General features: G+C 42.1%; 1 protein-coding gene and 1 long non-coding RNA gene across 4 annotated transcripts in view; one reads left to right on the top strand and one right to left on the bottom strand.

Moving 5' to 3' along the window:
- The first annotated feature begins 9,780 nt into the window (after positions 1 to 9,780).
- LOC119087989 overlaps positions 9,781 to 26,936 on the top strand; it is a 28,176-nt gene continuing 11,020 nt past the window's right edge. Inside the window, exons 1-4 of the long non-coding RNA XR_005091538.1 lie at positions 9,781 to 9,925; positions 20,091 to 20,375; positions 20,870 to 20,953; positions 23,741 to 23,862. This is a non-coding gene — a long non-coding RNA (uncharacterized LOC119087989). The remainder of the gene's footprint in view (positions 9,926 to 20,090; positions 20,376 to 20,869; positions 20,954 to 23,740; positions 23,863 to 26,936) is intronic.
- The window catches only part of Kif27 (kinesin family member 27), a 105,350-nt gene continuing 101,720 nt past the window's right edge, over positions 23,307 to 26,936 (bottom strand). For all 3 annotated transcript variants that reach the window (XM_037205682.1, XM_037205681.1, XM_028863210.2), the window contains exon 18: positions 23,307 to 23,818. In XM_037205682.1, coding sequence (XP_037061577.1) covers positions 23,355 to 23,818 — 464 coding nt within the window. In that variant the 3' untranslated portion in view covers positions 23,307 to 23,354. The remainder of the gene's footprint in view (positions 23,819 to 26,936) is intronic.

The following is a 26,936-nucleotide window of genomic DNA, read 5'->3' as shown; positions in this document are numbered from 1 at the left end:
CACACACAATCCACCTGCATGTATATGAGCACCCCTCAAACATGTACACACAATCCACATGCATGTATATGAGCACCCCCACATCTACACACATGCACACACAATCCACATGCATGTATATGAGCACCCCCACATCTACACACATGCACACAATCTACCTGCATGTATATGAGCACCCCTCAAACATGTACACACAATCCACATGCATGTATATGAGCACCCCCCAAACATGTACACACAGTCCACTTGCCCCCACTCACATACACACAGAAATAGATTGGGAACTCCTCAGCCTAGCATTGTATTGCTGTGAGAGAAGTGGGTAGACACAGTCTTCAATACATTGTTAGTCTTGCTATCTCAAGTATGGCCACATCTGTGTCATCAGCAAGTCTGTTAGAAATATGGTGATCTCAGGCCCCAACACAAACCTGCCAACTGACACCCTAGGCTTCAAAGACATTGCAGGAGGTGATCCACATGGGTGTTTGGGAAGCTGGGTATAGGTGAGAAAACCCAGCAGCAGAAGAGGAAGAGAGGCACTGAGCAGGGCCGGAACACCAAAGCAGGGGGACTTGAGTCTCCTGAAGGTGGGCATGAGGAGTGCAGGTCAGTGCCATGAACTGTAGAGATTGAGAAGGACGAGGGACAGCGATGCCATGAGCACTGTGCCAGCCAGTTCTCAGTGGAAGGTTAGAGACTTACTTTCTGACTGTGGAGTGCCTAGAGACAGTCCTTGCTGTGTGCACACACTTGGGACATGTCGAAGTAAGCGGGTGGACTGATAGATGGAGAACAGAACGTCTCTAAGGGTTGCTTCTGCTTTCTCAGCAGAGTGAGGAGCAAGGTCATCTTTTGTCTGTTACAGTTTATGTCCCTGGACACAGACTGCTTTTCTCAGTCTAGAGTGGGACTTGCCGGAGTCTTTACTTGAGCAGTGTGCTTCCTCCAGGTGTTTCCTCCTCCTGCCAACTGGACCCAGGACACAGCAGCTCTGCTTCGATTATCTAGATTTCTGGAAGCACCTGGAAGTGGCAGAGCCACAAGAAAGCGCCTGGAGGAAGAGGAGCTTCTGATGCTTGACCCAGAACACCCAATTATGTGATGATGTGTAGACTTGGATTGAACTAGAGCCTTAAGATTTTGGGGTCCATTTGTTGTAGCCATTTGGCCTCCTCTACTTAACATGGCATTAACTAAAACTCATAAAGGAAGAATAGAACTTGGCATGTCTGAGTGAAGAAAAGTGATCAGACGGAGCTTTCCAGACACCACTAAACCCTTCAATGAAGGGCCAAGAAATTAGAGGGGGACCAGTCAACCAGTCCTACATTCTCCAGTCCATGTGAGGCACTGAGGAGATAGTGTGGGCACTATGCAGGACAGGGAGCTGGCCAGGAAGTATAATAGGGGAGAAGGACAAGGTATTTGAAGGTAGAAACAAAGGAATCATTATTATGTCAAGCATGGTAGAAGAGAAGGTTAAGAAGAGGGTAAGGAGTAGCTGGAAATATGGTAAGGTTGGGGCTGGAAATGTGGCTCGATGGTTAAGAGCACTGGCTGCTGTCCAAAGGACCTGGGTGGGTCTGATTCCCAGCACCCACATGGTGGCTCACAAACATCTGTAACTCCAATCCCAGGAGATCTGGCCTCCACAGGCACCATGCATGAATGTGGTGCATAGATATATATGCAGACAAACATCTGAAAACATTAAAAAAAATATGGTAAACTTTCTAAACTGGAGTATTTGACCAGGTTAAGTAATTTCTAGAATTCAGGTGCTGTGGAACAATCTTTGTACACTGTATGTATTTCTCTCATTGTTAATAAAAAGCTGATTGGATGATGGCTAGGCAGAATTTGGGGCAGAGAGAATGCTGGGAAGGAGGGCGGAGTGGAGGGAGTCGCCAGACAGACAGGAAGCAGGACATGCAGGAAAGGTAAAGCTCACAAGCCCCAGGACAGCACACATATTAATAGAAATGGGTTAATTTAAGTTGTAAGAGCTAGTTAGCAATAAGCCTGAGCTATGGGTTGAGCATTTATAATTAATAATGAGTATCTGAGTGGTTATTTGGGAAGTGGCTGGCAGAGCAGAGCTGATTGTGTTCCCATTGAAAGACTCCACCTACATTTGGGTCATTCCTATGGGGAATGACCTAAAACAGCACAAGTGAAAAGTAGAATCTGCACATTAAAATTAAAAGGAGATCTATGTAGCGAATCTTGCTTTGTACCACCAACTTCCAAATGACGACATGGAGACTTCTTATTAATTATGAAAAACTCAGCCTTTAGCTTAGGCTTGTTCCCAACTAACTCTTATAACTTAAATTAACCTGCTACTATTAACCTATATTTTTCCACATGTCTTTTTTACCTCTCCTCGATTCTGTATGTCCAAATTGATCTGATCTCACTGGTGTCTTCCCACTTCTTCTTCCCAGAGTCTTTTTTCTCCTTGGAAATCCTGCCTTGTCAGAAGTGATTGTCATGAGCTATTGCAGGCCATGATGTAATTACAGCTTATAGCAATTGATAATTCAGATATCAACCCACCAGAGGAATGATTCTCTGATGGGGCACCTGCTATGGGATGTTCTGTATGTTAAATGTGCTGCTCTGATTGGTTAATAAATAGAACACTGATTGGCCAGTAGCCAGGCAGGAAGTATAGGCGGGACTAACAGGAGAATTCTGGGAGGAGGACGGCTCAGAGAGAGACACTGCCAGCTGTCATGATGAGAAGCAGATGTTAAAATACCGGTAAGCCACGAGCCATGTGGCAACTTATAGATTAATAGAAATGGGTTAATTTAAGATATAAGAACAGTTAACAAGAAGCCTGCCTTGGCCATACAGTTTGTAAATAATATAAGCGTCTGTGTGTTTATTTTATTTTATAAGTGGGCTGTCAGACTGCCGGAGCTTGGCGGGACCCAGAGAGAAAACTCCAGCTACAGACACCCTGTCAACAAGGCTTATGGATCACTGACTCTGAAAACTGTTGCTTGTAACTAGAGTTTTCCTGCCTGGCCCACAGTCAGGACAAATCTCTGTCACCTGCCAGTCCCACAGCCACTCAGACCCAACCAAGTAAACACAGAGACTTATATTGCTTACAAACTGTATGGCTGTGGCAGGCTTCTTGCTAACTGTTCTTATATCTTAAATTAATCCATTCCCATAAATCTATACCTTGCCACGTAGCTCGTGGCTTACCGGCGTCTTCACATGCTGCTTGTCATGGCGGCAGCTGACAGTGACTCCTTCTGTCTTCCTGTTCTTTTTTTTCTCCTCTCTATTAGTCCCGCCTATACTTCCTGCCTAGCCACTGGCCAATCAGTGCTTTATTTATTGACCAATCAGAGTAATTTGACATACAGACCATCCCACAGCAGTTGCTTTCATCTGTAATTTCACTTGCACTATCACAGTTATGATATCTCCCCATTACCATGCATTTTCATGTAATGTGTACATGTAATCTCATGATTACATCTCAATCTTTCGGCCACACATATTTGTGGATGGTCAGGAAGATGACTTCTCATTTAGCTGTGTAATTTTGATGAATAGAAACATACTAAAATATGCTTCATAACTAGATCTATTGCTCCCTATGACTTAGAGGTCTGCTCTCCATCCTTGGCTTACTGACAGGGCAAATTGTCCAAATGAAGTGTCCTTGGGATAGATTACAGGCATAAGTTTCACAGATTTTATTCATGAGTGAAATTGCAGGTGTTTGGCCTTATTGCATCAAAATCATTCAAAAGATTTATGGTGAACTAGCGTGATAGTGCAGGTGCCTTGGTATATCTCAGTCCTTCAAGTGATCTACAGCACCTATGTTGCCCTAAGCTTCCTCCACCAGCTCTGCCTTATCAACACCTCTCCACTCTGATTCAAAAAGCAATTAACACTTTGTATTTATTTCTACACTAGTTTTTAATGCAAGATTTTAGGCTCAATAGACTATGTTTAGGCCCTGCGATTCAGATGATTAACAGAAAAAGGCTGTTAACTGGATATTATTAATCACACTTAAGAAATATTTTAGAGTGCAGGTATTCTTCACCTCTTCCTTAGATCTCTCATTGGTTTAGTTTTTTCCATTGTAACCCTTGTAGCTATCCCTTTAAGAGATAAGCCAGAACTTTTTACGGCTGCAGCTATGACCAGCCATTAGTTAAGCTGACAAAGCTTTTGCCTAGTGTGACTCTTATTGTATCTACAAAGAATGCTTGTCCCTGAGAGTTTGCCTTGTAGCTTTTTTTTTATTACTAACAAGTTACTAATGAATGGATATAGATATGCTTGGGAATTTATAACAGAGAACAATAAAGAGACATGACTGGAACAGCACATGTGTGAGTTTTTCCATAAACCCTCAGATTAGAAATATCCTAATTTCCTTTCCCTTTGTTGTGGCTTCTGATCCTGAGACAGATCTGTAGTTATTAGTAATATCAGGGTGCAGGGGATGGGCATGAGGAGTAATATATATAATATATATAATATATATGAAGTATGCTATATTTCAGATCCCAAGGTGCTCCCCAAAGGAAGGTCTACCTGATCAAGGTTTGGTGCCCAGAATCTTTGGGGGTATTTTTAAAGATATAGTCCACTCTGGCCCCACTTGAGTCCCTTTTTCCTTCCTGGCTGTGAAGTAAGCAGTCTAGGATTTGCTCCCTGCCATGACGCTCACCACAGGCTCTGAAGCAACAGTCAGTCGTGCACTAGAGCACACAAAACTGTGAGCTAGAGCTCATCTTCTCTCTTTAAAAGCTGCCAGGTATTTTATCATAATAGCTGACTAACAGTGAAGGACCAGAGGATCCAAGGTCCTTTGAAGAGAGGAAAGGGTCAAAGAATCAAGAGGCAGTATCTTGTTTAATATTAGAGGGACCAGCCTTGATATTATACATCCCAGGGGCGCAGGAGAGAGAACTACTAACGGTGAGGACTATTTTCAGGAAATAGAATCTCAGCACACCGAGCTCTATCGTCCACTTGCTTTAATTCCTCTGGCATAACATCCTATACACACAGCTTCAGTTCTGTTCTCATGTCTAGCTCCTTTCTTGCCTGATTTCTCTATATTTATCTACTGTCCCCCCTAGGTTCTATCTTAATTCCTTCATATAGTTCTGTCCCTTCTAGGTTCTCATCTATCTAGTTCTTTCCCCTATCAGCTCCTCTCCTGTCTCCTCTCTCATCTGGCTCTTCCTCATCTTGTTCTTCCCCATCTGGCTCTTCCTCATCTTCCATCTCATTCCTCTAGTCCTCTCTTTTAGCCCTTCAATCTAGTTCTTCCCCATCTCAGTTTGTTCCTCTCAAGTTTTTACCCATCTAGTTCTTCCATTCTCTTTTCTCTTCTCTCCATGCCCTGGAAGTCTCGGTATATAAAGGAAGGGTCCAAGCTAAATTGTGTAAAGCTATTACTTAACGTCCACCTCTCCTAGGCAGTGTCTCCTTGTGGAATTTACCGTAAGTCAGGAGACTTGCATGTGGGCTGTTATCATTGTTAGTCCACCTGGGACTAACAATGGGCACCCACCTGAGTGGTGTTTCCTGTAGTCCTTGAAAGTGGCTAAGGGAGATAATCTGATTCCAGAGAAAGCCTTTCCTGAGGCTGTTCTCCAAATATCTGGAATGTGTATGTCCAGAGAGTGATCAGCCTACACTGTTAGTTCTTCTTAGGGGAAAGTCAATTGGAAAAACTATGAAGGCACACATGATTTTCATAACAGAATACAGCTGATATATAACAAGCCAAGTAACACCAAAAACTCCTTGGGATTTGGCTTCCTCTGGAGGAATTCCCTGATCCCTCCAGGTAGTGACTTTGCCATAACCAGCTGAGTTCTTATGATATATTCCTGCGGCCCGCAGCAGCAGTACGAGTTTTGAAAGGATTATATGTAGTCATAACAGGCCCCCAAATCGTGACACAGAGACTTATGAAAGCTCAGCCTATAGCTTAGGCTTATTTCTAACTAGCTCTTATAACTTAAATTAACCTATTTCTATTTGTCTGTGTGTTGCCACATGGCTCATTGCTGTGGAATAATCCTCTTGTACAATGTAAAGATTTGCCACTCGAATTGGTTTAAGAAAACAACTGATTGGCCAGTAGCCAGGAAGGAAGTATAGGTGGGCCTACCAAACTAAGAATGCTGGGAAGAGGAAGGCATAATCAGGAGTCACCAGCCAGATGCAGAGGAAGCAAGAAGAAAATGCTGCACTGAGAAAAGGAACCAAGCCATGTGGCTAAACATAGATAAGAATTATGGCTTAATTTATGTATAAGAGCTAGTTAGTAATAAGCCTGAGCTACCAGCCGAGCATTTATAATTAATAAAAGCCTTTGAGTGATTATTTAGAAGCAGCTGTGAAGTGGAACAAGACAGAGAAAAGCCTCTGTCTACAGCTCATGGCTTTTACCTCTCCTCTTGCATGTCTTGTATCCTCTATGTCTGGCTGGCACTTCCTCCTTTCTTCTCAGTTTTTCTCTGTTCAGAAGTCCCGCCTATACCTCCTGCTTAGCTAATGGCTATTCAGCTCCTTATTAAACCAATCACAGTGACACATCTTCACACAGTGTAAAGGAATATTCCACAACAAATATCCATGTTTTATTGTTTATATGTAGCCATGCATTGTCTTGGTTATCCACATTTTATTATTCATATGTAGTCATGTGTTGTCTTGGTTAACAACACACCACATACAGCAGTGGTCTCAGAGATCGAAGTGCATGATGCTGTACAGTTCCATTCCAGTACTTGGGAGGTGGAAGCAGGAAGGTCATGAGTTTGCTGCCAGCCTAAGCTACAAAAAGAGTTTGAGGCAAACAAAGCCCCATCTCAAAGAAATAAAAACACAGCCTAACAACAACCAACCAAGGTAATGTTGCCTCAGGACATCTGGCTGTGTTTGTCTGTGTAAGTGGCCCTCTGTGCTGTACAATGACTAAATCACCATACGCTTTCAGGACATATCCCCGTCATTACACAATGTCAGACTCTCCATACATATGTGGGAAGAGAGCTCCTCTTTGTTCCCCCAGACCCCCCATGTAAAGGCTTGGTTGCCATTCAGTGCTACTGGTAGGTGATTGAAGTTTAAAGAGGGGGGGCCTGGTGGGAGGTCTTTAGGTCAGTGGGGGCAGCTCCTGAAGGGGGTGGCAGAACCCACACCTTCCCTTATGTAGTCCCCAGCAGTTAAAGGAGTGGTCTCACTTGCCGAGTGCTCCTGTCCCAGTGCAGTGGGGCCAGCCAGTCACAGGTGGGCCCTCCAAGACTGAGCCGAAATTACTCTTCTCCTGTAAGTTGTCTACGTTAGGTGCTTACCACCATAGTGCAAAGCTGATTAGCGTGCTTTGGGAACCAGCTACTCCAAGTGAAGAGATCTCTAAATATGAAGTTTGGCCCACTATAGTGAGGAGGAGTGTGACTTTAAAAAAAAAACTCTTACAGTGAAGTTATCCACATTATCAGAGACCTCATTAGATTTCTATCACTGGCTCTCAAATGTAGGTAATATTTTAGGATATGCATGTATTTGGAGAAGCCCCTTGCATGAAAGACCAGCCTAAATGATCAAACAAGAAATTTTAAAAGAATAAGATGTGTGTGTGTGTGTGGGGGGGGTGTTAATAAAACCAGTGCACAGAGTGTAAAAATGTATCAGGTTTTTTTTAATTAAAAAAATTTAAAAATTAAAAAACAAAAATAATTCATGTATATGGGTGTTTTGCTTGCTTCTGTGTTTGTGTGCCATGTGCATGCAGTGCCCTCAGAGCCCAGAACAGTGCACTGGCTCCCCAGAACTGGAGTTAGAGATGGTTTTGAGCCACCCTGTGGCTGCTGGGAGTTGAAGCCTGGTCTTCTGGTAGGGCAGTATACCTAGTTAAGCTTGCTGTTGCTGTGATTAAACACCATAACCAAAGCAACTTGGGAAGGAAAGGGTTTATTGGGCTCACACTTCCATATTGCTGGTCATCATTGAAGGAAGTCAGGACAGGAACTCAAGCAGGGCAGGATCCTGGAGGCAGGAGCTGAAGCAGAGGCCATGGAGGATGCTGCTTACTGGCTTGCTCCCCATGGCTTGCTCAGCCCACCTTCTTACAGAACCCAGGACCAGCAGCCCAGGGATGGCACCACCTACAATATGCTGGGCCCTCCATCAATCACTAATTAAGAAAACGCCCTATGGGCTTGCCGACAGCCCATACTGGAGCGTGATTATAGCTGTGTCAAGCTGACATAAAATGCCAGCACAAGCAGCAAGTGCTCTTAACTGCTGAGCCATCTCTCCAGCCCCAAATCTTAAATATTAGGATTCCCACCTGCTTTATCCAGGAAATTGCCAGAGAGAAGCACTCTATCCAAATAAGGGCACAGATCAAGAAACATAAAAACATAAGCATCTAATGAATAGAAGCTGAAGAGAGAGGGGAACGAAATTCCCTTAGCCTAGGTAAAGGTGCAGGGGGCTCCGAGAAGAAGACTGCTAGGGCTAGAGACCAACTGGCCCTTCCCAAAGCTCCAGAGAACCCATCTCCAGTGTGTTTGAACCATATGATGAAACTTTCCAACTCTGGTGGGACACACAGCTGAAATGCTGATAGGTAGAGAGAAAACTAGGCAAACTAAACAGGAGGGGTTTATAAATGCCAAGGAAACATGTTTCTAGCAAATTGCCTGTTCCAGGATTCTGCTTTCATCAGTTAGCCAATGAAGCCGAGGCAGAAGCTGTACCACGTCGTGGTTCCCTGCCTGCTCTGCCACAGACACTACTCAGTGTGGTGGTATTGTGTTCCCCAATATATCGTGCACCCTAATAAATTTATCTGGGATCAGAGAACAGAACAGCCACTAGACAGACATAGAGGCCAGGAAATGGAGGCACTCACACCTTTAATCCTAGCATTCTGGAGGCAGAGATCCATTCGGATCTCTGTGAGTTCAGAGCCACACTGGAAACAGCCAGGCATGGTGACTCACGCCTTTAATCCCAGAAAGTGATGGCAGGAAGCAGAAAGGTATATAAGGTGTGAGGACCAGGAACTAGAGCTGGTTAAGCTTTTAGGCTTTTAGCAGCAGTTCAGCTGAGATTCATTCCAGATAAGGACTCAGAGACTTCCAGTCTGAGGAAACAAGACCAGCTGAGGGATTGGCCAGGTGAGGTTAGCTGTGGCTTGTTCTGCTTCTCTGATCTTCCAGCATTCACCCCAATAACTGGCACCAGGTTTGATTTTATTAATAAGACCCTTTAAGATTCATGTTACAGCTCAGGAGTGCAGACAGCTGAGAAGAGACCTGCAGCTCTCCCACTGCTGGGTGTGAGGCATCACTGAAGGAATCCTTTATTGTGGAAAGCTCATTAACAGCACAGTGGCGTAGGGAGGGTTCTGGGGTTGTCAGTGTGGTGCAGAAGTGGGTTGATCTCTGGGACAGCCAGAGCTCATAGAGAGACTGCATCTCAAACAACAACAAAACAAAAACCTATGCAGGTCACTGTCTTTGTCCCCGAGGAGTCCAGGTTTGCTATAACTTGGCCAATTAAAATCAGTCAGATCTTTAATAACTAGTTCCCTTGCTTATGGGAGACACTACATTTTCTACCTTTAGATGCTGGGAAATTAACTTAGGGCTTTTTACATGCTAGGCAAGCCTTCTGGCACTCATTCAGGAAGTATATGGAAGTCTTCCTCTCCCCTTATTGATTCACAATCCCACAGAACTCTTCAGACTGTAGGTTCTACTCCCTCGAGTCTTGTCCTCCTGGCTTGCCTGCTCAGGTCACGGATACTCCGATCTTGAGATGAAGCATTTCTTAATGTTGCTAGATACGTATAAACTAATAGGAAGGAGCTCCCTCTGAAAACCCATGCTGAACAGGCGACATGGTAACGTCAAATTTGCTCTGATTACTTCTGTATCTGGTAGCATAGATCAGGACATGCCAATGATGATGTCTGGCAGTCTGACTACCTTCCTATGGAATGAACTACCAACTGAAGCAGGCTTCTTCAGCTTCAAGAAATGTCATCTCCCAGCTCTGGTCTGGTTCAGTTACTCTGAAGTGACTATTGCTAATGGAAGAAATAACTAATAGCCTAAAATACTGGTCAAAATCTCAGTAAAAATGTAGTTTTTCACTCATAAGTCAAGGGTAGTCACACAGTATGACTGATGCCTAGGAAAATGGATTCAGCGAGTGTTTAAAATACTTTCCCGACAGAAGTCACATGAAAATGCAGAGGATATGGCAGCTCCTGTTGTTAAGATCTATGACTAAACTGGAGGTCAGCCCATTTAGAAAATGCTTTACTACATGCATACTGGAAGTTATTCTACTTACATAGCCGTTGGGAACCAATGGATAATCTCATCCTAAACAATGCACTACTTATAATATACTTTTGTATATTTCTCTGGTAAAGCAACAGACTGTTTGCCATATATAATTTAAAATAGTCATTTTTCTTCTTAAAGTGATTAAATGTTGCATTTGAAATTTTTTTAAGAGTAAAAGAATGATAAGTGGCCTTTTTATTTTTAAAGAGGCTTACTGGTGGTTTAGAAAACACCATTAATGCACTCTATTAAGATTATAACTGAGGTTGTGATCATTGATGATACCCAGAGCCACCTGAGAAAACGTCCCGTGAGAGGAGATATACTTAGGCTGAGGCCTAGAATTAACAATTCAGATGCTGCCCAACCTTGAGATGATGGTAATTTCAAAGAGACTGGCTTCAGCATAAAAGTATTCTCATTTCATTCTTCCTATCTGGAGAATGCAGTCACACTAAAAATAACAACACCACCAAGCTTAAAACTGGCAAATTATCAGAACTATCAGTTAATAAATCCGCTAAATCCTCAGCCTGACGGTGTTGGGGAACGTTGCTGCAAGGCACAAACAACAGTGGACAGTTCAGCCTCTCAAGGCAGACAAATGGCTACTGGTTTTAGTCAGTCCTCAGTGAAAACCTTTCCACATGGATATTTTTAATGAAGGAAAAATTAAGCAAAATAATTGAGATTATACTGCTTAGTAGAGATGAATCAACAGGTTGTCCAAGTCAGATATTTGGCCAACCCTTCGTGGTTCCCCACTGTAAAATCACGTAAGTCTTCACTAATTCCATTAGTTACATAGTGACGACTTCTTGTGTGTCACCTGTATGGCTTCTCGTTTCCCCCAATTCAGCCTTAGAAGGCTTTTTATAAAATCCTGAGTAAATGGTAACCCCAGGAAAAGAAACAGATATAAAACTGGGCTGTGTATTTTCTTTATTCTCTTTTCTTTCTTTTTTTTTTTTGTTTTTGTTTTTGTTTTTGTTTTTGGTGACAGGGTTTCTCTGTGTAGCTTTGGAGCCTGTCCTGGAACTCGCTCTATAGCCCAGGCTGGTCTCAAACTCATGGAGATCTGTCTGCCTCTGCCTTCCGAGTGCTGGGATTAAAGGCCTGTGCCACCGCCACCCAGCTGGGCCATGTATTTTCAAATGGCAAGTTCAGTGCTCACTATGAATTTCCTTCAGGAGGGTCCTCTGTGGTGTCTGTCTTCTGTAGGAGGGTCCTCTGTGGTGTCTGTCTTCTGTAGGAGGGTCCTCTGTGGTGTCTGTCTTCTGTAGGAGGGTCCTCTGTGGTGTCTGTCTTCTGTAGGAGGGTCCTCTGTGGTGTCTGTCTTCTGCAGGAGGGTCCTCTATGTCTGTCTTCTGTAGGAGTCTTCTGTAGGCTTAGAGGCACTTGAATATTGATAGTAAGTTTTAGTTCTTTTGCTAGAAAACTAAAATAAATCCCCTCCAAATACTTAAAAAATTCTTTGCTGGTTTATGAAATACTTTCCTATAAACCTTTCTGTACTGTTCCCTCCATTCCTGTCCCTAGACATGTGTCTTCTCAGAAGTCACCTGGATCCCAGTTGAGATTCAGGGTAAAGCACCATGTGCCTATAATTTGCGTAGATAATTGGGGGTCTGGGGTCCAAGTGATGGTTCTTCTGAAACAATACATAAGATGTTTCTTAGGCTGGTGCAGTGGTGACTGCCTGTCATCCCATCAGTCCACACGGCCTAGATAGCAGAGCTAGGAGCGTAAGGCAAAGGCTCGCCAGAAGGAAGAAGTGATGGCGGGTAGAGAACAGGATAGAGTAGGAGGGGGGAGAGAAGAGAGGAGCAGAGAGAAGAGGGGAGGCAAAGAAGAGAGGGGAGGAGAGGAGAGAGGAAGGGGGAGAGGAGAGAGAAAGAGTGAGGGGGAGCAGCGAGAGGAGGAAAGAGGAAGAGAGGAGAGCTCCAGGAGGGGAGGAGAGGACGATAACCCAGTCGAGGTCTCTGTGTTAAAATTAGCCAGTAGAATATAGCACTTAGGTCTAATTGAGTATCTTTGGGTTCAAATTACATTGCTACCAAATAAAGGCAGTTCTGTGACTGGGGACTGTTGTGGGGATCCACCAGAGAAGACTGCTCAGACATGGGTTTAAGCCATAGAAAGTCTTTATCAGCCGGCTGGTGACTACACTGGGTGTTCGGGATCCCACTGTAGCACCGAGCCTTTCTCAGGGTGAGCTTTTTTTTTTTTTTTTTTTAATTTTTATTTTATTTATTTTATTTTACAATACCATTCAGTTCTACATATCAGCCATGGGTTCCCCTATTCTCCTCCTTCCCACCCCCTCCCCTTACCCCCAGCCTACCCCCCATTCTCACCTCCTCCAGGACAAGTCCTCCCCTGAGGACTGTGATCTACCTGATAGACTCAGTCCAGGCAGGTCCAGTCCCCTCCTCCCAGACTGAGCCAAGCGTCCCTGCATAAAGCTCCAGGTTTCAAACAGCCAACTCATGCAATGAGCACAGGACTTGGTCCCACTGCCTAGATGCCTCCCAAACTGATCAAGCCAATCAACTGTCTCACCTATTCAGAGGGCCCGATCCAGCTGGGGGCCCCTCAGACTTTGGTTCATAGTTCATGTGTTTCCATTCATTTTGGCTATTTTTTTTTCAATAATTGAGTAAAACTGAAATTTATTATAAGCCACAGTCGTCCTAGGGACCTCCATGCTATATATATAGCCTCTATGGTTCTATGGGTTGTGGTCTGATTGTTCTTTATTTTATATCTAGAATCCACTTATGAGTGAGTACATACCATGACTGTCTTTCTGGGTTTGGGTTACCTCACTCAGGATGATTTTTTCTAGTTCCATCCATTTGCCTGCAAATTTCATGCTTTCATTGTTTTTCTCTGCTGAGTAGTACTCCATTGTGTATATGTACCACATTTTTTCCATCCATTCTTCCGTTGATGGGCATCTAGGTTGTTTCCAGGTTCTGGCTATTACAAAAAGTGCTGCTATGAACATAGCTGAGCATGTATCTTTATGGTATGAATCAGCATTCCTTGGGTATATGCCCAAGAGTGGGATGGCTGGGTCTTGAGGTAGTTTGATTCCTAATTTTCTGAAAAACCACCATACTGATTTCCACAGTGGTTGTACAAGTTTACATTCCCACCAACAGTGGAGGAGTGTTCCCTTTGCTCCACATCCTCTCCAACATTGACTATCATTGGTGTTTTTGATCGTAGCCATTCTGACAGGTGTAGGGTGGTATCTCAGAGTCGTTTTGATTTGCATTTCTCTGATGATTAAGGATGTTGAGCATTTCTTTAAATGTCTTTCAGCCATTTGTAGTTCTTGTTTTGTGAATTCTCTGTTTAGCTCTTTAGCCCATTTTTTAATTGGACTGTTCAGTATTTTGATGTCTAGTTTCTTGAGTTTTTTATATACTGTGGAGATCAATCCTCTGTCAGATGTGGGGTTGGTGAAGATATTTTCCCATTCTGTTGGCTGTTTTTTTGTCTTATTGACTGTGTCTTTTGCCCTGCAAAAGCTTCTCAATTTCGAGAGGTCCCATTTATTAATTGTTGTGCTCAGGGTCTGTGCTGTTGGTGTTTTATTTAGGAAATGGTCTCCGGTGCCAATTCGTTCAAGAGTGCTTCCTACTTTCTTTTCTATTAAGTTTAGTGTAACTGGATTTATGTTGAGGTCTTTGATCCACTTGGACTTGAGTTTTGTGTATGGTGACAGATATGGATCTATTTGTAATCTTTTGCATATTGACATCCAGTTATGCCAGCACCATTTGTTGAAGATACTTTCTTTTTTCCATTGTATAGTTTTGGCTCCTTTGTCAAAAACCAGGTGTTCATATGTGCATGGATTAATGTCAGGGTCTTCAATTCGATTCCATTGGTCCGTATGTCAGTTTTTATGCCAGTACCAAGATGTTTTTATTACTATAGCTCTATAGTAGAGTTTGAGGTCAGGGATGGTGATGCCTCCAAAGGTTGCTTTATCGTATAGGATTCTTTTAGCTATCCTGGGTCTTTTGTTTTTCCATATGAAGTTGAGTATTTTTCTTTCCAAGTCTGTGAAGAATTGTGTTGGGATTTTGATGGGGATTGCATTGAATCTGTAGATTGCTTTTAGTAAGATTGCCATTTTTACTATGTTAATCCTACCTATCCATGAGCATGGGAGATCCTTCCATTTTCTGATATCTTCTTTAATTTCTTTCTTTAGAGATTTAAAGTTCTTGTCAAAAAGGTCCTTCACTTGTTTAGTTAGTGTTATCCCAAGGTATTTTATATTATTTGTGGCTATTGTAAAGGGTGATGTTTCTCTGACTTCTTTCTCAGCCCTTTTATCATTTGTGTATAGGAGGGCTACTGATTTTTTTTGAGTTGATCTTGTATCCTGCCACTTTACTGAAGGAGTTTATCAGCTGTAGGAGTTCCCTGGTAGAGTTTTTGGGGTCACTTATGTATCATATCATCTGCAAATAGTGAAAGTTTGACTTCTTCCTTGCCAATTTGTATCCCTTTGATCTCCTTTTGTTGTCTTATTGCTCTAGCTAGAACTTCTAGTACTATATTGAATAAATATGGGGAGAGTGGACAGCCTTGTCTTGTTCCTGAGTTTAGTGGCATCGCTTTGAGTTTCTCTCCATTTAATTTGATGTTTGCTGTTGGCTTGCTATAAATTGCTTTTATTATGTTTAGAAATGTTCCTTGTATTCCTGATCTTTCTAAGACCTTTATCATGAAGGGGTGTTGGATTTTGTCAAAGGCTTTTTCAGCATCTAAGGAGATGATCATGTGTTTTTTTTTCTTTCAGTTTGTTTATATGGCGTATTACATTGACTGATTTTTGTATGTTGAACCATCCTTGCATCCCTGGGATGAATCCTACTTGGTCGTGATGGATAATTGTTTTGATGTATTCTTGGATTTGGTTTGCCAATATTTTGTTGAGTATTTTTGCATCAATGTTCATGAGGGAGATTGGTCTGTAGTTCTCTTTCTTTGTTGCATCTTTGTGTGGTTTGGGTGTCAGGGTAATTGTAGCCTCATAAAAAGAGTTTGGTAGTGTTCCTTCTGTTTCTATTGTGTGGAACACTTTGAAGAGGATTGGTATTAGTTCTTCTTTGAAAGTCTGGTAGAATTCTGCACTGAAACAATCTGGTCCTGGGCTTTTTTTGGTTGGGAGACTTTTGATGACTATTTCTATTTCTTTAGGGGTTATTGGTCTATTTAAATGGTTTATCTGGTCTTGATTTAATTTTGGTATGTGGTATTTATCCAGAGAATTGTCCGTTTCTTCCTGGTTTTCCATTTTTGTGGAGTACAGGTTTTTGAAGTATGATCTGATGATTCTCTGGATTTCCTCGTTGTCTGTTGTTATGTCTCCCTTTTCATTTCTGATTTTGTGAATTTGGGTGCTCTCTCTTTGCCTTTTGGTTAATTTGGCTAGGGGTTTGTCTATCTTGTTGATTTTTTCAAAGAACCAACTCTTTGTTTCATTGATTTTTTGTATTGTTCTCTTGTTTTCTATTTCGTTGATTTCAACCCTCAATTTTATTATTTCCTGGTGTCTATTTCTCCTGGGTGAGTTTGTTTCTTTTTGTTCTAGAGCTTTCAGTTGTGCTGTTAATTCATTGGTATGGGATTGCTCCATCTTCTTTATGTGTGCATTTAGAGCTATGAATTTTCCTCTTAGCACTGCTTTCATAGTGTCCCATAAGTTTGGGTATGTTGTACTTTCATTTTCACTGAATTCTAGGAAATCTTTAATTTCTTTATTTCTTCCTTGACCCATTGATGTTTCAGGTGGGCATTATTCAGTTTCCATGAGTTTGTGGGTTTTCTATAATTTTTGTTGTTGTTGAGGTCTAACTTTAAGGCATGGTGGTCTGATAAGATACAGGATGTTATTCCAATTTTTTTGTATCTGTTGAGATTTGTTTTGTGTCCAAGCATGTGGTCAATTTTTGAGAAGGTTCCATGGGGTGCTGAGAAGAAGGTATATTCTTTTGTGTTAGGATGGAATATTCTGTAGATATCTATTAGGTCCATTTGAGTCATAACATGTTAGGTCCTTTATTTCTTTGTTACGTTTCAGTCTGGTAGATCTGTCTTTTGGTGAGAGTGGTGTGTTAAAACCTCCCACTACTAATGTGTGGGGTTTGATGTGTGTTTTAAACTTTAATAGTGTTTCTTTTATGAATGTGGGTGCTTTTGTATTTGGAGCATAAATGTTTAGAATCGAGACTTCATCTTGGTGGATTTTTCCCGTGATAAATATGTAATGTCCATCCTGATCTTTTTTGATTGATTTTAGTTTGAAGTCTATTTTATTAGATAGTAGGATAGCTACACCAGCTTGTTTCTTAGGTCCATTTGCTTGGAAAGCCTTTTCCCAGCCCTTTACTCGGAGGTAGTGTCTGTCTTTGAAGTTAAGGTGTGTTTCTTGTATGCAGCAGATGGATAGGTCCTGTTTTCTTATCCATTCTGTTAGCCTGTGTCTTTTTATAGGTGAGTTGAGACCATTGATATTGATGGATATTAATGACCAGTAATTGTTATTTCCTGTGGTTGTGTTGTGTTGTCCTTCTGTGGTGTATGTTGGTGTGGGATTATCTATTGCTTGATTTTTCATGGATGTGTTTAGCTTCTTTGGGTTGGATTTTCCCTTCTAGTGCTTTCTGTAGGGCTCGTTTGTGGACAGGTATTGATTAAATCTGGTTTTATCCTGGAATAGTTTTTTTACTCTGCCTATGGTGATTGAGAGTTTTGCTGGGTATAATAGTCTGGGTTGGCATCCGTGGTCTCTTAGTGTCTGCATGAGATTTGTCCATGATCTTCTAGCTTTCATAGTCTCTATTGAGAAGTCTGGTGTTATTCTGATGGGTTTGCCTTTATATGTTACTTGGTCCTTTTCCTTTGTGGCTCTTAATATTTTTTCTTTGTTCTGTGTGTTTAGTGTTTTGATTATTATGTGGCGAGGGGATTTTTTTTTTTTTTTGATCCAGCCTATTCGGTGTTCTGTAAGCTTCTTGTATCTTCATAGGTATTTCTTTCTTTAGGTTAGGAAAGTTTTCTTCTATGATTTTGTTGAATATATTTTCTGTGCCTTTGAGTTGGTATTCTTCTCCTTCTTCTATCCCTATTATTCTTAGGTTTGGTCTTTTCATGGTGTCCCAAATTTCCTAGACGTTTTGTGTTACGACTTTTTTGTCTTTAGTGTTTTCTTTGACTGACGAATCTGTTTTCTCTATTGTGTCTTCAGTGTCAGAGATTCTCTGTTCCATCTCTTGCAATCGGTTGGTTATGCTTGTTTCTGTAGTTCCTGTTCGTTTAGTTAGGATTTCTATTTCCAGCATTCCCTCAGCATGTGTTTTTTTTTATTGTTTCAAATTCATTTTTCAGATCTTGGAATGTTTCTTTCATCTGTTTAATTGCTTTTTCTTGGCTTTCTTTGATTTCTTCCCATTTTTTGTTCGTTTTTTCTTCCATTTCTTTAAGGGAGTTTTTTTTTTTATTTCCTCTTTAATGGAGTTTTTCATTTCCTCTTTAAGGGAATTTTTTATTTCCTCTTTAAGGGAATGTTTTATTTCTTCTTTAAGGGCCTCTATCCTCTTCTTAAAGTCGTCTTTAGGGTTGATTTCTTCTGTTTCTTCTGTCTTGGTATGTTCAGGTCTTTCAGGTGTAGAATCACTAGGTTCTGATGTTGCCATATAGGTCTTTATGTTGTTGCCTGTATTTTTGCACTGGCGTCTACTCATCTCTTCCTCTGCTCTGTGCAGGTGGTGTCTGTGCCTGAGAGTGCCTTTCTTGTTCTAATTTTTAGTCCTGGTTCAGTAGGAGTTCTTGGTTAAGTTGGTGCTATTGGGCTGTTTCTTCAGGGGCAGCTGATCTCAGTCGGTGAAGTATATACTTATGATCCTGGTAATCTGGTTTGGTGGCTGGACAGCGCCTTCTTCTGTGTTCCCAGGTCACGTTTTGTTCATTCGTCAACGCCTCAGCTGATCTTGTTTCTTCAGACTTCAAACTGTAGGGATCTGAATCCTCTCCCGGATGGATTTCAGCTGAGCGGGGTAGTCTCACCAACACCCCAAGTTGTTGGGTTTCGCAGGATCAGCAGCTGGGCCCTGGGTTGTCCTCAGACGGAGTGTTCAGATTCGTTCTGGTTCTGTCCCATGGAGAAAGCTTCTTCCCCAGTTGTTAGGGTTAGAGGCGTCCCTGCCTCTGCTTGTCGCTGCTGCGGGGCTCGTCTACCTCTGCAGGCTGTCGCCGGGCCTGTATGTCTCTGCTGGCCGGGCCTGTCTACCTCTTTGGGCTGCCGCTGCCACGGGCCTACCTGTGTCTGCTTGTCTCTGCCGGCTGCCGCTGGGCCTCCAGGGTGAGCTTTTAAGCACAGCAACCATATCCTGGGTTGTCATACTTGAGTTAACAAGAACAGTTAGCCAGAAGTGTAACTAACTGCAGAAGCCAAAAGGCAAGGTCAGTGTACTTAGAGACTTCCCCCAACTGTGGGCTTTGATGGGTTAGGCCTCTGAAAAGTTTTGGCAGGTGGTGCTGTCTACAAGCTGAGTGTTACAGACTGAACGGCACTTCTATCATGGAGTCAGTTGTGCTAAGGTCTGGGGCTCTGTTACAAGGGCCTTCCTATAAAAAAAATTAAAATATATTAAAAGAGACAAATACAGCTTGCCTTCCCTAGGGGAGGGGTTTCTTTTAAATTATTATTATTATTTTTTTTTTTGGTTTTTCGAAACAGGGTTTCTCTGTGTAGCTTTGCGCCTTTCCTGGATCTCACTCTGTAGACCAGGCTGGCCTCGAACTCACAGAGATCCACCTGGCTTTGCCTCCCAAGTGCTGGGATTAAAGGCATGCGCCACCACCGCCCAGCTTTAAATTCTAATAAAACTGTCTCGAGTGGGAGCAAATGAAAACCACTGGAAACATTAAAAATGACACTGTAACATAAGGCTTTCTTTCTTTCTTTTTATAACTTCCCTGGTTCTGATTACTCTCATGCTTGGCTCATTTCAAAGGATGTTATGACCATCAAATACCATTTTCAGTATTTGGTGCCTGTGAGCAGTTCATGCTAAGAGGAGCAAATAAGCAGTGGCCATGTGCAGGTGAGGCGTGTATTTCTGTAGAGAATGTAAACAGTTAAATCCCTTGCACAGCCAGCCACCAGCAGCAACTGCAGAGGTAAAACACTGCCTTCTGGGTGGATGTGCTCTCATGGTGAACCAGGTAAGTGACCCTACTTGTGACTCTAATTACACCACTATAGGCTCACAGCCAGTACTCAGAGTACTAGAGACAGTTATTGTAGAGGGGCTCATTCTCACATTTGGTACGTTTTGAAAATGTTACCCAGATTAAGACAGCCTATAGCATGTTCCAGTTTTAAATGTAAGATACACATAATATTTTTAAAATTCCAAAGAAGAGAACTGTCACTATGAATGACCTTCTACTTGGACCCCTGCGTATCATCCTGCACCTCATGTTTGAGAACCTGTGCTGAGCACGAACTGCCCTTACTAGTTAGTGATTTGATTCCATTATAACCAGTCATGTAAGGCACCTGTTCTTAAGTAAGCCTGACTTTATTGCTGTAGATTAGTATAAACAAAGTAATAGCTAATGAAAATCAAGTCCATGTCATTAAAAATCATAATGTATTTCTGTTGACTCTTTGAACTCCAGGTTCATAAGGATATGAGTAACTGAGGGGCCCAAACAATTCCATCAGAAGTGAAATCAAACTAAAGGAGCATCCAGTGCCGAGGGCAGCAGAGCACCTTCTAGTGTGCCCACAGCCTGCGGTGACCCCAGCTCAGGAAGGGGCGCAGAAGCAACTGCATCCCTGCTGTCATTCCCCACGGTTGCAGATTTACAAACTTCTCCTACAAACACTCCAGTTAGCGACGAAAAGGATATTTAAAGAGGCGAACCATTCTCCCTTTAAATGTTCTGTTGCACGTGGAAAATGTGAGAATATACCCAACAACAAAGATCCTGTTTTATATAAGCTCAGAGGTGGTGGCACACACCTTTAATACCAGCTAGGGAGGCAGATGAATCTCTGAGTTCCAGGCCAGCCTGGGCTACAGAGTGAGTTCCAGGACAGCCAGAGCTGCACAGAGAAACCCTGTCTTGAAAAAACAAAACAAAAGCCCCATTTTATATACACTGAGAAAGTCAGGCTGAGGAGACGGCTCAGGAGGCCAAATGCTTGCTGCGTAAGCATGAGGATCTGAGTTTGTCCAGGTGTGGTGGGGACTGTAAACCCCAGCATTGCAGGGGCGGGGCAGGGCGGGGCGGGGCGGGGCGAGGCAGGGTGGGGCGGGGCGGGCAGAGAAGCAGGTGCTCTTGGGGGCTTGCTGGCTAGCCAGCCTAGTCTAGATAGTGATTAGGTTCAGTGAGAAACTCTTTCCCCAAAAATTATGTGGCAAGTACCCAACTTCCTTCTCTGGCCTCCACAGGCACATGCCCAGTGAATATGCAGGAGCAGACAAATGCTTGCACACCCCCATGGAGAATGGGGCTGAGTTTGCACTGTGGAGGAGGTACCTTATATTTTGATTACTTTGTAAGCATACTGACCTAACTAGACTGAATTGTTCAACCTAAATTACATGTTTGGAACATTATATATGTTTTAGTATGTGAATAAAATCTATCAAAGCATATACAAGATACAAATGAAATGTTTAACAAAACAGGGGAAAAATACTTTTGTTACTTGGCAATCAATTCACATTGTATTGTATGATGAAATCATTGTAGTTTTATGTAACTTCTGTTGCTTTGCTAGTGAAAACGAGGTTTATATTTCCACAGGTACAGTAAATGTTTTAATTCTTTGGGCAAAAGAGATTCTAGCATCAAAACACATAATTGTATGAATTGCTTACTGAGGCATAGCACGTTATTTATTCTTAAAGAAATTTACAGTTAAGACCTTCATTAATAAAAAGATATTTACTGCTACATAATTGTTTTTTGAGACAAGGTCTCTCTATGTAGTCCTGGTTGTCCTAGGGCTCACTATATAGACCAGGCAGACGGAGATCCACCTGCCTCTGCCTCCAGAGTGCTGGGATTAAAGGGGTGTGCCACCACACCCAGATTAACATATAACATGTTTAGTTGAAGGCACTGACTTTTTGCCACAATACTAATATATGATATAGTGTGTGTGTGTGTGTGTGTGTGTGTGTGTGTGTGTAAACATAGATACACTTTAAAAAATAAACTCAGCAAGGAAGGAGGTGGCAAGAGAATTCAGTGGGAACTGAGTAAGCACCTGTAAGCTACTGGCTCCACACAACTTTAATTAGTCGAAAAAACCCAAACCAAAACAAAAACCAACCCTGACTTACACATGAAAGTTTGGAAAAGGAACAATATTTCAGGGCATTATGATGAGATGTTGCCTACCATAGACAAATATGGCAGGGAAGAACTAATTGCTCATTTAATTGAACCGGAACAACTTAAAGGGAAATGTTAACAAGATTTCATGTACATATTTACACCCCAGTGCCATCGGGTCTTCAAAGCTGGAAAGCTGAGATGGTCAGGTCTCAACTTTTAGCCTGTCAGATGCATGCATTACCCACGCACTCCACAAGGCCATGCTGCTCCTTAGAATGCTGGAATGTTTTATGTTACTCTATGTGGTTCCCTGTCCTGTTCCAGGAACTGCAGACATTTCTCACAATTCTGTCATCATATGAGACATATGAGAGGGATGTGAAATGCACAGAGCAAGATAAAGGTGAAAACTTGCATTCTATTGTATTATCAAACAAAGAATATATAACTATAAAAATGAAAGATACCATGTTAGAGTTAAGGCTGATGTGCCACCTCTGTGGATCCTAACAACTGTGATGCACCCTTGGCCCTCAGGCTTAATTCTGGCAAACATTTTCATCTTACCAAACAAACACAGTAGGTAGGTAACTCTGGCACAACTGGGATTTATCTGGAGCTAAAAAATAGCAACATATGTATACTTTAACATTCCAATACTTAAGGGTTATAATGTACTTCTATAATACGCCTTTATATTATATAGAATAATATACATTTGAAAAGTGTTTTAGTCTTAGTTTTGTTCTTCAAATGTACTTAAAAAATAAAGCAAATATTCCTGGAAAAGAACTTAAATACACTTATATAAGTAGAAATAGTTCAATGTACCAAGCATTCAAAAATGCATTTATGAAATAGTAAAACCCTAAAATACACTATAGTACACAAGAGTACCATCTGGCCATCCCTTCCCTCACATCTAGAATCCACTTATGAGTCAGTACATACTATGTTTGTCCTTCTGAGTCTGGGTTACCTCACTCAAGATGATATTTTCTAGTTCCATCCATTTGCCTGCAAATTTCATGATACCATTGTTTTTTTAGTGCTGAGTAATACTCCATTGTGTATATGTGCCACATTTTCTTTATCCATTCTTCAGTTGAGGGGTATCTAGGTTGTTTCCAGGTTTTGGCTAGGGGGCACCCAGGCAGGGGGATAGGGATCTGTCCTTGGTCTATGGACAGGCTTCTGGGAATCAGGTGCCTGTAGTGTGACACCTTGCACAGCCTTGGTGCAGTGGGAAGGGGCTTGGACCTGCCTAGACTCAGTGTGCTGGGCTCTCCTGACTCCCCATGGGAGACCTCGATTTGGGGGATGTGGGGATGTAGGGTGGCTTGGGAAAGAGGGCTGGGGGGTGGGAGGAGGGAAGAGGGGGGATCTGTGGATGGTATGTGGAATAAGTAGAAAATTTCTTAATAAAGAAAAATGGAAAAAAAAAAGAGTACTATCAACCCCCCTTTCCTATATCCTGGGAAAAAGCTGGTGACCCTGAGTTTTCATTTTGTAAGTTAGTTAGAAAAAGGGATCATTCACATATTTACTAAATTAAAAGTTTTATTGTCCAATGCCTATGCTTTGAAGTCGCTAGGTTTCCCCGGGCACTTCAAGGGAATCCGCAATTACAGACCGGGTCCCAGCTCCACGACCGGAGCGTCGCAAAGACAGCTCCAAAGCAGAAACCTGACGTAATTCTCTGCGACACAGTCTAACGGGCTTGACACCCTGAAGCTGCCCCGCATTTCCCACAGGCTGAAACTGGGAGGGCGGTGGACTCGGAGGTTGTTCGAAGGGATGGTCCTCTGGCTTATCGGCATTGGTTAACAGTCGGCCACTGGAGGGTGCTAACGAGCCGTGGACTGGAAGTGAGTCTGGGCTACCTTCCAGAGTCTGCACAGGCAGTGGTTCGGTTTTTAAGCTACTTGAAGAATTGTCTACTTCTCTTTCTCTTCCACTCATTTTTGTATTTTCAGTTCTAGATGCCCATTTTAGTTCTTCAGAAAGCACAGCCGCCTCTTCCGGATTCAGGACTCCATCTCCAGCATCACGGTCTAAGGAGAATCCACACAAAACAAAAGAAACATCTCAAAACCAGGTACTAACTACAGCATTATGATTGAACATATACAGTGTTTTCAGACTTTTGCTTAATGACTTCTTCAAATAGATGTGTGACTAAGAATCAATCTTGATTCACTTATAAATTTCATTTATAAATGTGAATAACAGATTTTTTTTTTAAACTCACTTAAGTTGAAAAATCATGTAGTGATTTTGGTAATCTCTAGAAACCTGAGTACTTGGTGTGTCTCTGAAATCTTTTAAAAAACAGTTATTAATTTTTTAAGTTTAATTTAATGTAATTCACTGCTTTATTTTGTGTGAATAGTGTTTGCCTGCATGTGTGTCTGCACACCTACTGCATATATATGTATGATGCCTGCGGAGAGCAAGAGGATACATATGCTTCGGGACTAGGGCCGGAAACTACTGTGAGCTGCCATGTGGGTACTGGGAACCAAACCTGCGTTCTCTGGAAGAGCAGGCGGTGCTTTTAACCGCTAAGCCACCTCTCTAGCCTGAAGAGTTATCTATTTTTATGTATCTGAGCGTTTTGCTTGCATGTATGTATGGGTATCACGTGTGTGCAGTGCCTGAGGAGGCGAGAAGAGGTTGTCAGGTCCCCTAAAGTTGGACTTAACAGGCGTTATGAACCACCTGACATGGGTGCCAGGAACTGAACTTTGGGTCCTGTGCAAGACCAGTGAGCCATCTCTCCATTTTGATTTCTCTCTTTGCTTGGCTTGTTACTGGTTAATGCCAAGTTCGGGCCAAGTTAAGCCTGCTCTGCCCTTACCTCCAGGCACTCGTCCTCACATACACGTATGAAAACCCGGTCTTGGCTGGCCCCTAGCATGATAGCAATATTCTGTTATCCATCTGTAGTCTGTGATGTGTTCCACAACTTCTGCTATCAGAATGGAGGTCAGGGCATACACCTTTGGTGAGTACAGCCCCCTTCAGTGGATGATTAAGGGTGACTGGAGAGTTAAAACCTCAGAAGTCTTCAATTATAACATATCCAATATAAAATCTTGCTTGTGGTTTATCACATAGTTAGTAGTGATAAATCAGTTGCCAACTTTAACACGTGATGTCAGATGTTTCGTATACTTTTTAGTCCTTGAAGTCAAAATGTAAACACAGGTGGTATCCTGGCAGCACTCAAGCCCACACAGGGTTACCTTCTCCCCCTACCTGGAGCTTGCCTTTAAACCGACCCACATTATCAAGGGAGCAAACTGACTGCTGCAAGTTGTGTCTCTGACCCCTCACCCCCACCCCCACGCTCACACACATACATGCACACACAATAAATAATAATGGAAAGAAACCCAGTGGGCGTGTCTGGGTCCTGGCTTCCCAGGTCTTGTCTCATGTACGACTGCTCAGAGAGCTGGCTCCGTGGGCAGACACTGACGGCAGGACTGTTAAAGCTCAATGGTGACTAGAAAGCTCGCACAGCCAACTTCGGGAGCCACTGCTTAGTGTCACCTTTGTGTCTGTCCTCCCTCCGTGTGAAGACCTGTGCCAGCACCTAGTCCATTCGTTCTGGTTTGGAGGGAAGCTTTGAAAAAGCTTCACAATAAGTTCTGCTTGGTTTCCCCAGTACCAGGGATCAAGCTCAAAGTTTACAAAGTTGGTTGTTTTAAACCCTAAATTATAAACTAGAATATGGTTGGCTAATATCTTCTTTAGTCATAGAAATTATTTTTAAAAATCAGCTAAAGTGTTTCTTCTATAAACTTCCTAACTTTTAAATCTGGGGTCAAGCTATTTCAGAAATATTGATTGCCCTCCTATTTTGAGGTCTTATAAAAAGGAATAATATATTACTTTCCAGGAGCTTCTGACTTTTGCAGAGTACTTTGTCATGGTAACTGTTTTATTATGAAGGGACTAATTTTACATATGTACATTTAATGGTTATACAAGGAAATATCTTTGAATTTGGTCATTTTTTTAAATTTCTGGAGGGCACACCTTAGGACTGACCTGAGTTTCACTTGTACTATTCTACTTTGAACATTTTTTTTAAAGTCTTGTTTTAAAAGATTCATTTATTTATTATGTGTTTGCATGTATGTTTGTGAGGCCAGAGGATTTCAGACTCTCTGGAGATGGAGTTACAGGTGGCTGTGAGCTGCCATGTAGGTCCTAGGTCTGTGGCAAGAGCGGCCAATTCTCCTAACCACTGCATTTCCTCTGTACAGTGTTTATGGTACTCAGAAGGCTTACTTTCTTATAACATAGGAAAGTAAGAGTTAAATGATAGGGCCGCCCTAAGGGCTGAAGGTCAAGGATAGCAAAAGCTACTCTCACATAGCAGGCAATCAGTAAAAATAATCATTTCTACAGTTTGTGTATTACTTAGCATAGCTTATATATTTAAGTTTTACACATTTTTAATGTTTGAAATCAAGTACATTCCTTAGTGGTTAATAAGAGATTGTTAACAAGGCTGTAGCTACTGTTCATATTGATAAACTCCAGGGCAGATTTACGAGTCTGCACTAAGGCTAACCTTAAGAGTGTATACTTGCTGAGCATGGGTGAGGTACAACACTCTCAGTTCAAGAGGGAAGAGGTTCAATTCATTAATTCACCACACAAGGAAGAACTAAGTGCAGCCTTTATACTACCACAAGATATGATTTGAGACAACCTTTATATATATTCTTCTGAAACAATACTTTGGGCATATTATACCTTCATTTTCAAATTTGATTTTAATATTTTCCATAATGAATAAAGCTTTGCCCATAAGAAAAAAGTGATCACCAGGGGGTGATGGTGGTGGTGGTGGTGCACCTCTTTAATCCCAGCACTGAGGAGGCAGAGGTAGGTGGATCTCTGTGAGTTCGAGGCCAGCCTGGTCTACAGAGTGAGTTCCAGGACATCTAGGACATTATACAGAGAAACCCCGTCTCAAAAAACAAAACAAAATAAAAAACAAAAAGAAAGAAAAAGAAAAGAAAAGCATGACCATTATCTACACACATACATGTGTTCATGTTCCCAGCACTCCTCACGGGGTCTGTCTTACATACAAACTGAGGAAACACTGTCTACAGAGACAAACTAAGTACCTCCCCTAAACCACCTGGT

The sequence above is a fragment of the Peromyscus leucopus genome, chromosome 5, assembly GCF_004664715.2.
Source record: "Peromyscus leucopus breed LL Stock chromosome 5, UCI_PerLeu_2.1, whole genome shotgun sequence".
Classification (NCBI taxonomy): domain Eukaryota; kingdom Metazoa; phylum Chordata; class Mammalia; order Rodentia; family Cricetidae; genus Peromyscus; species Peromyscus leucopus.
This window is presented reverse-complemented; position numbering and strand designations above follow the sequence as displayed.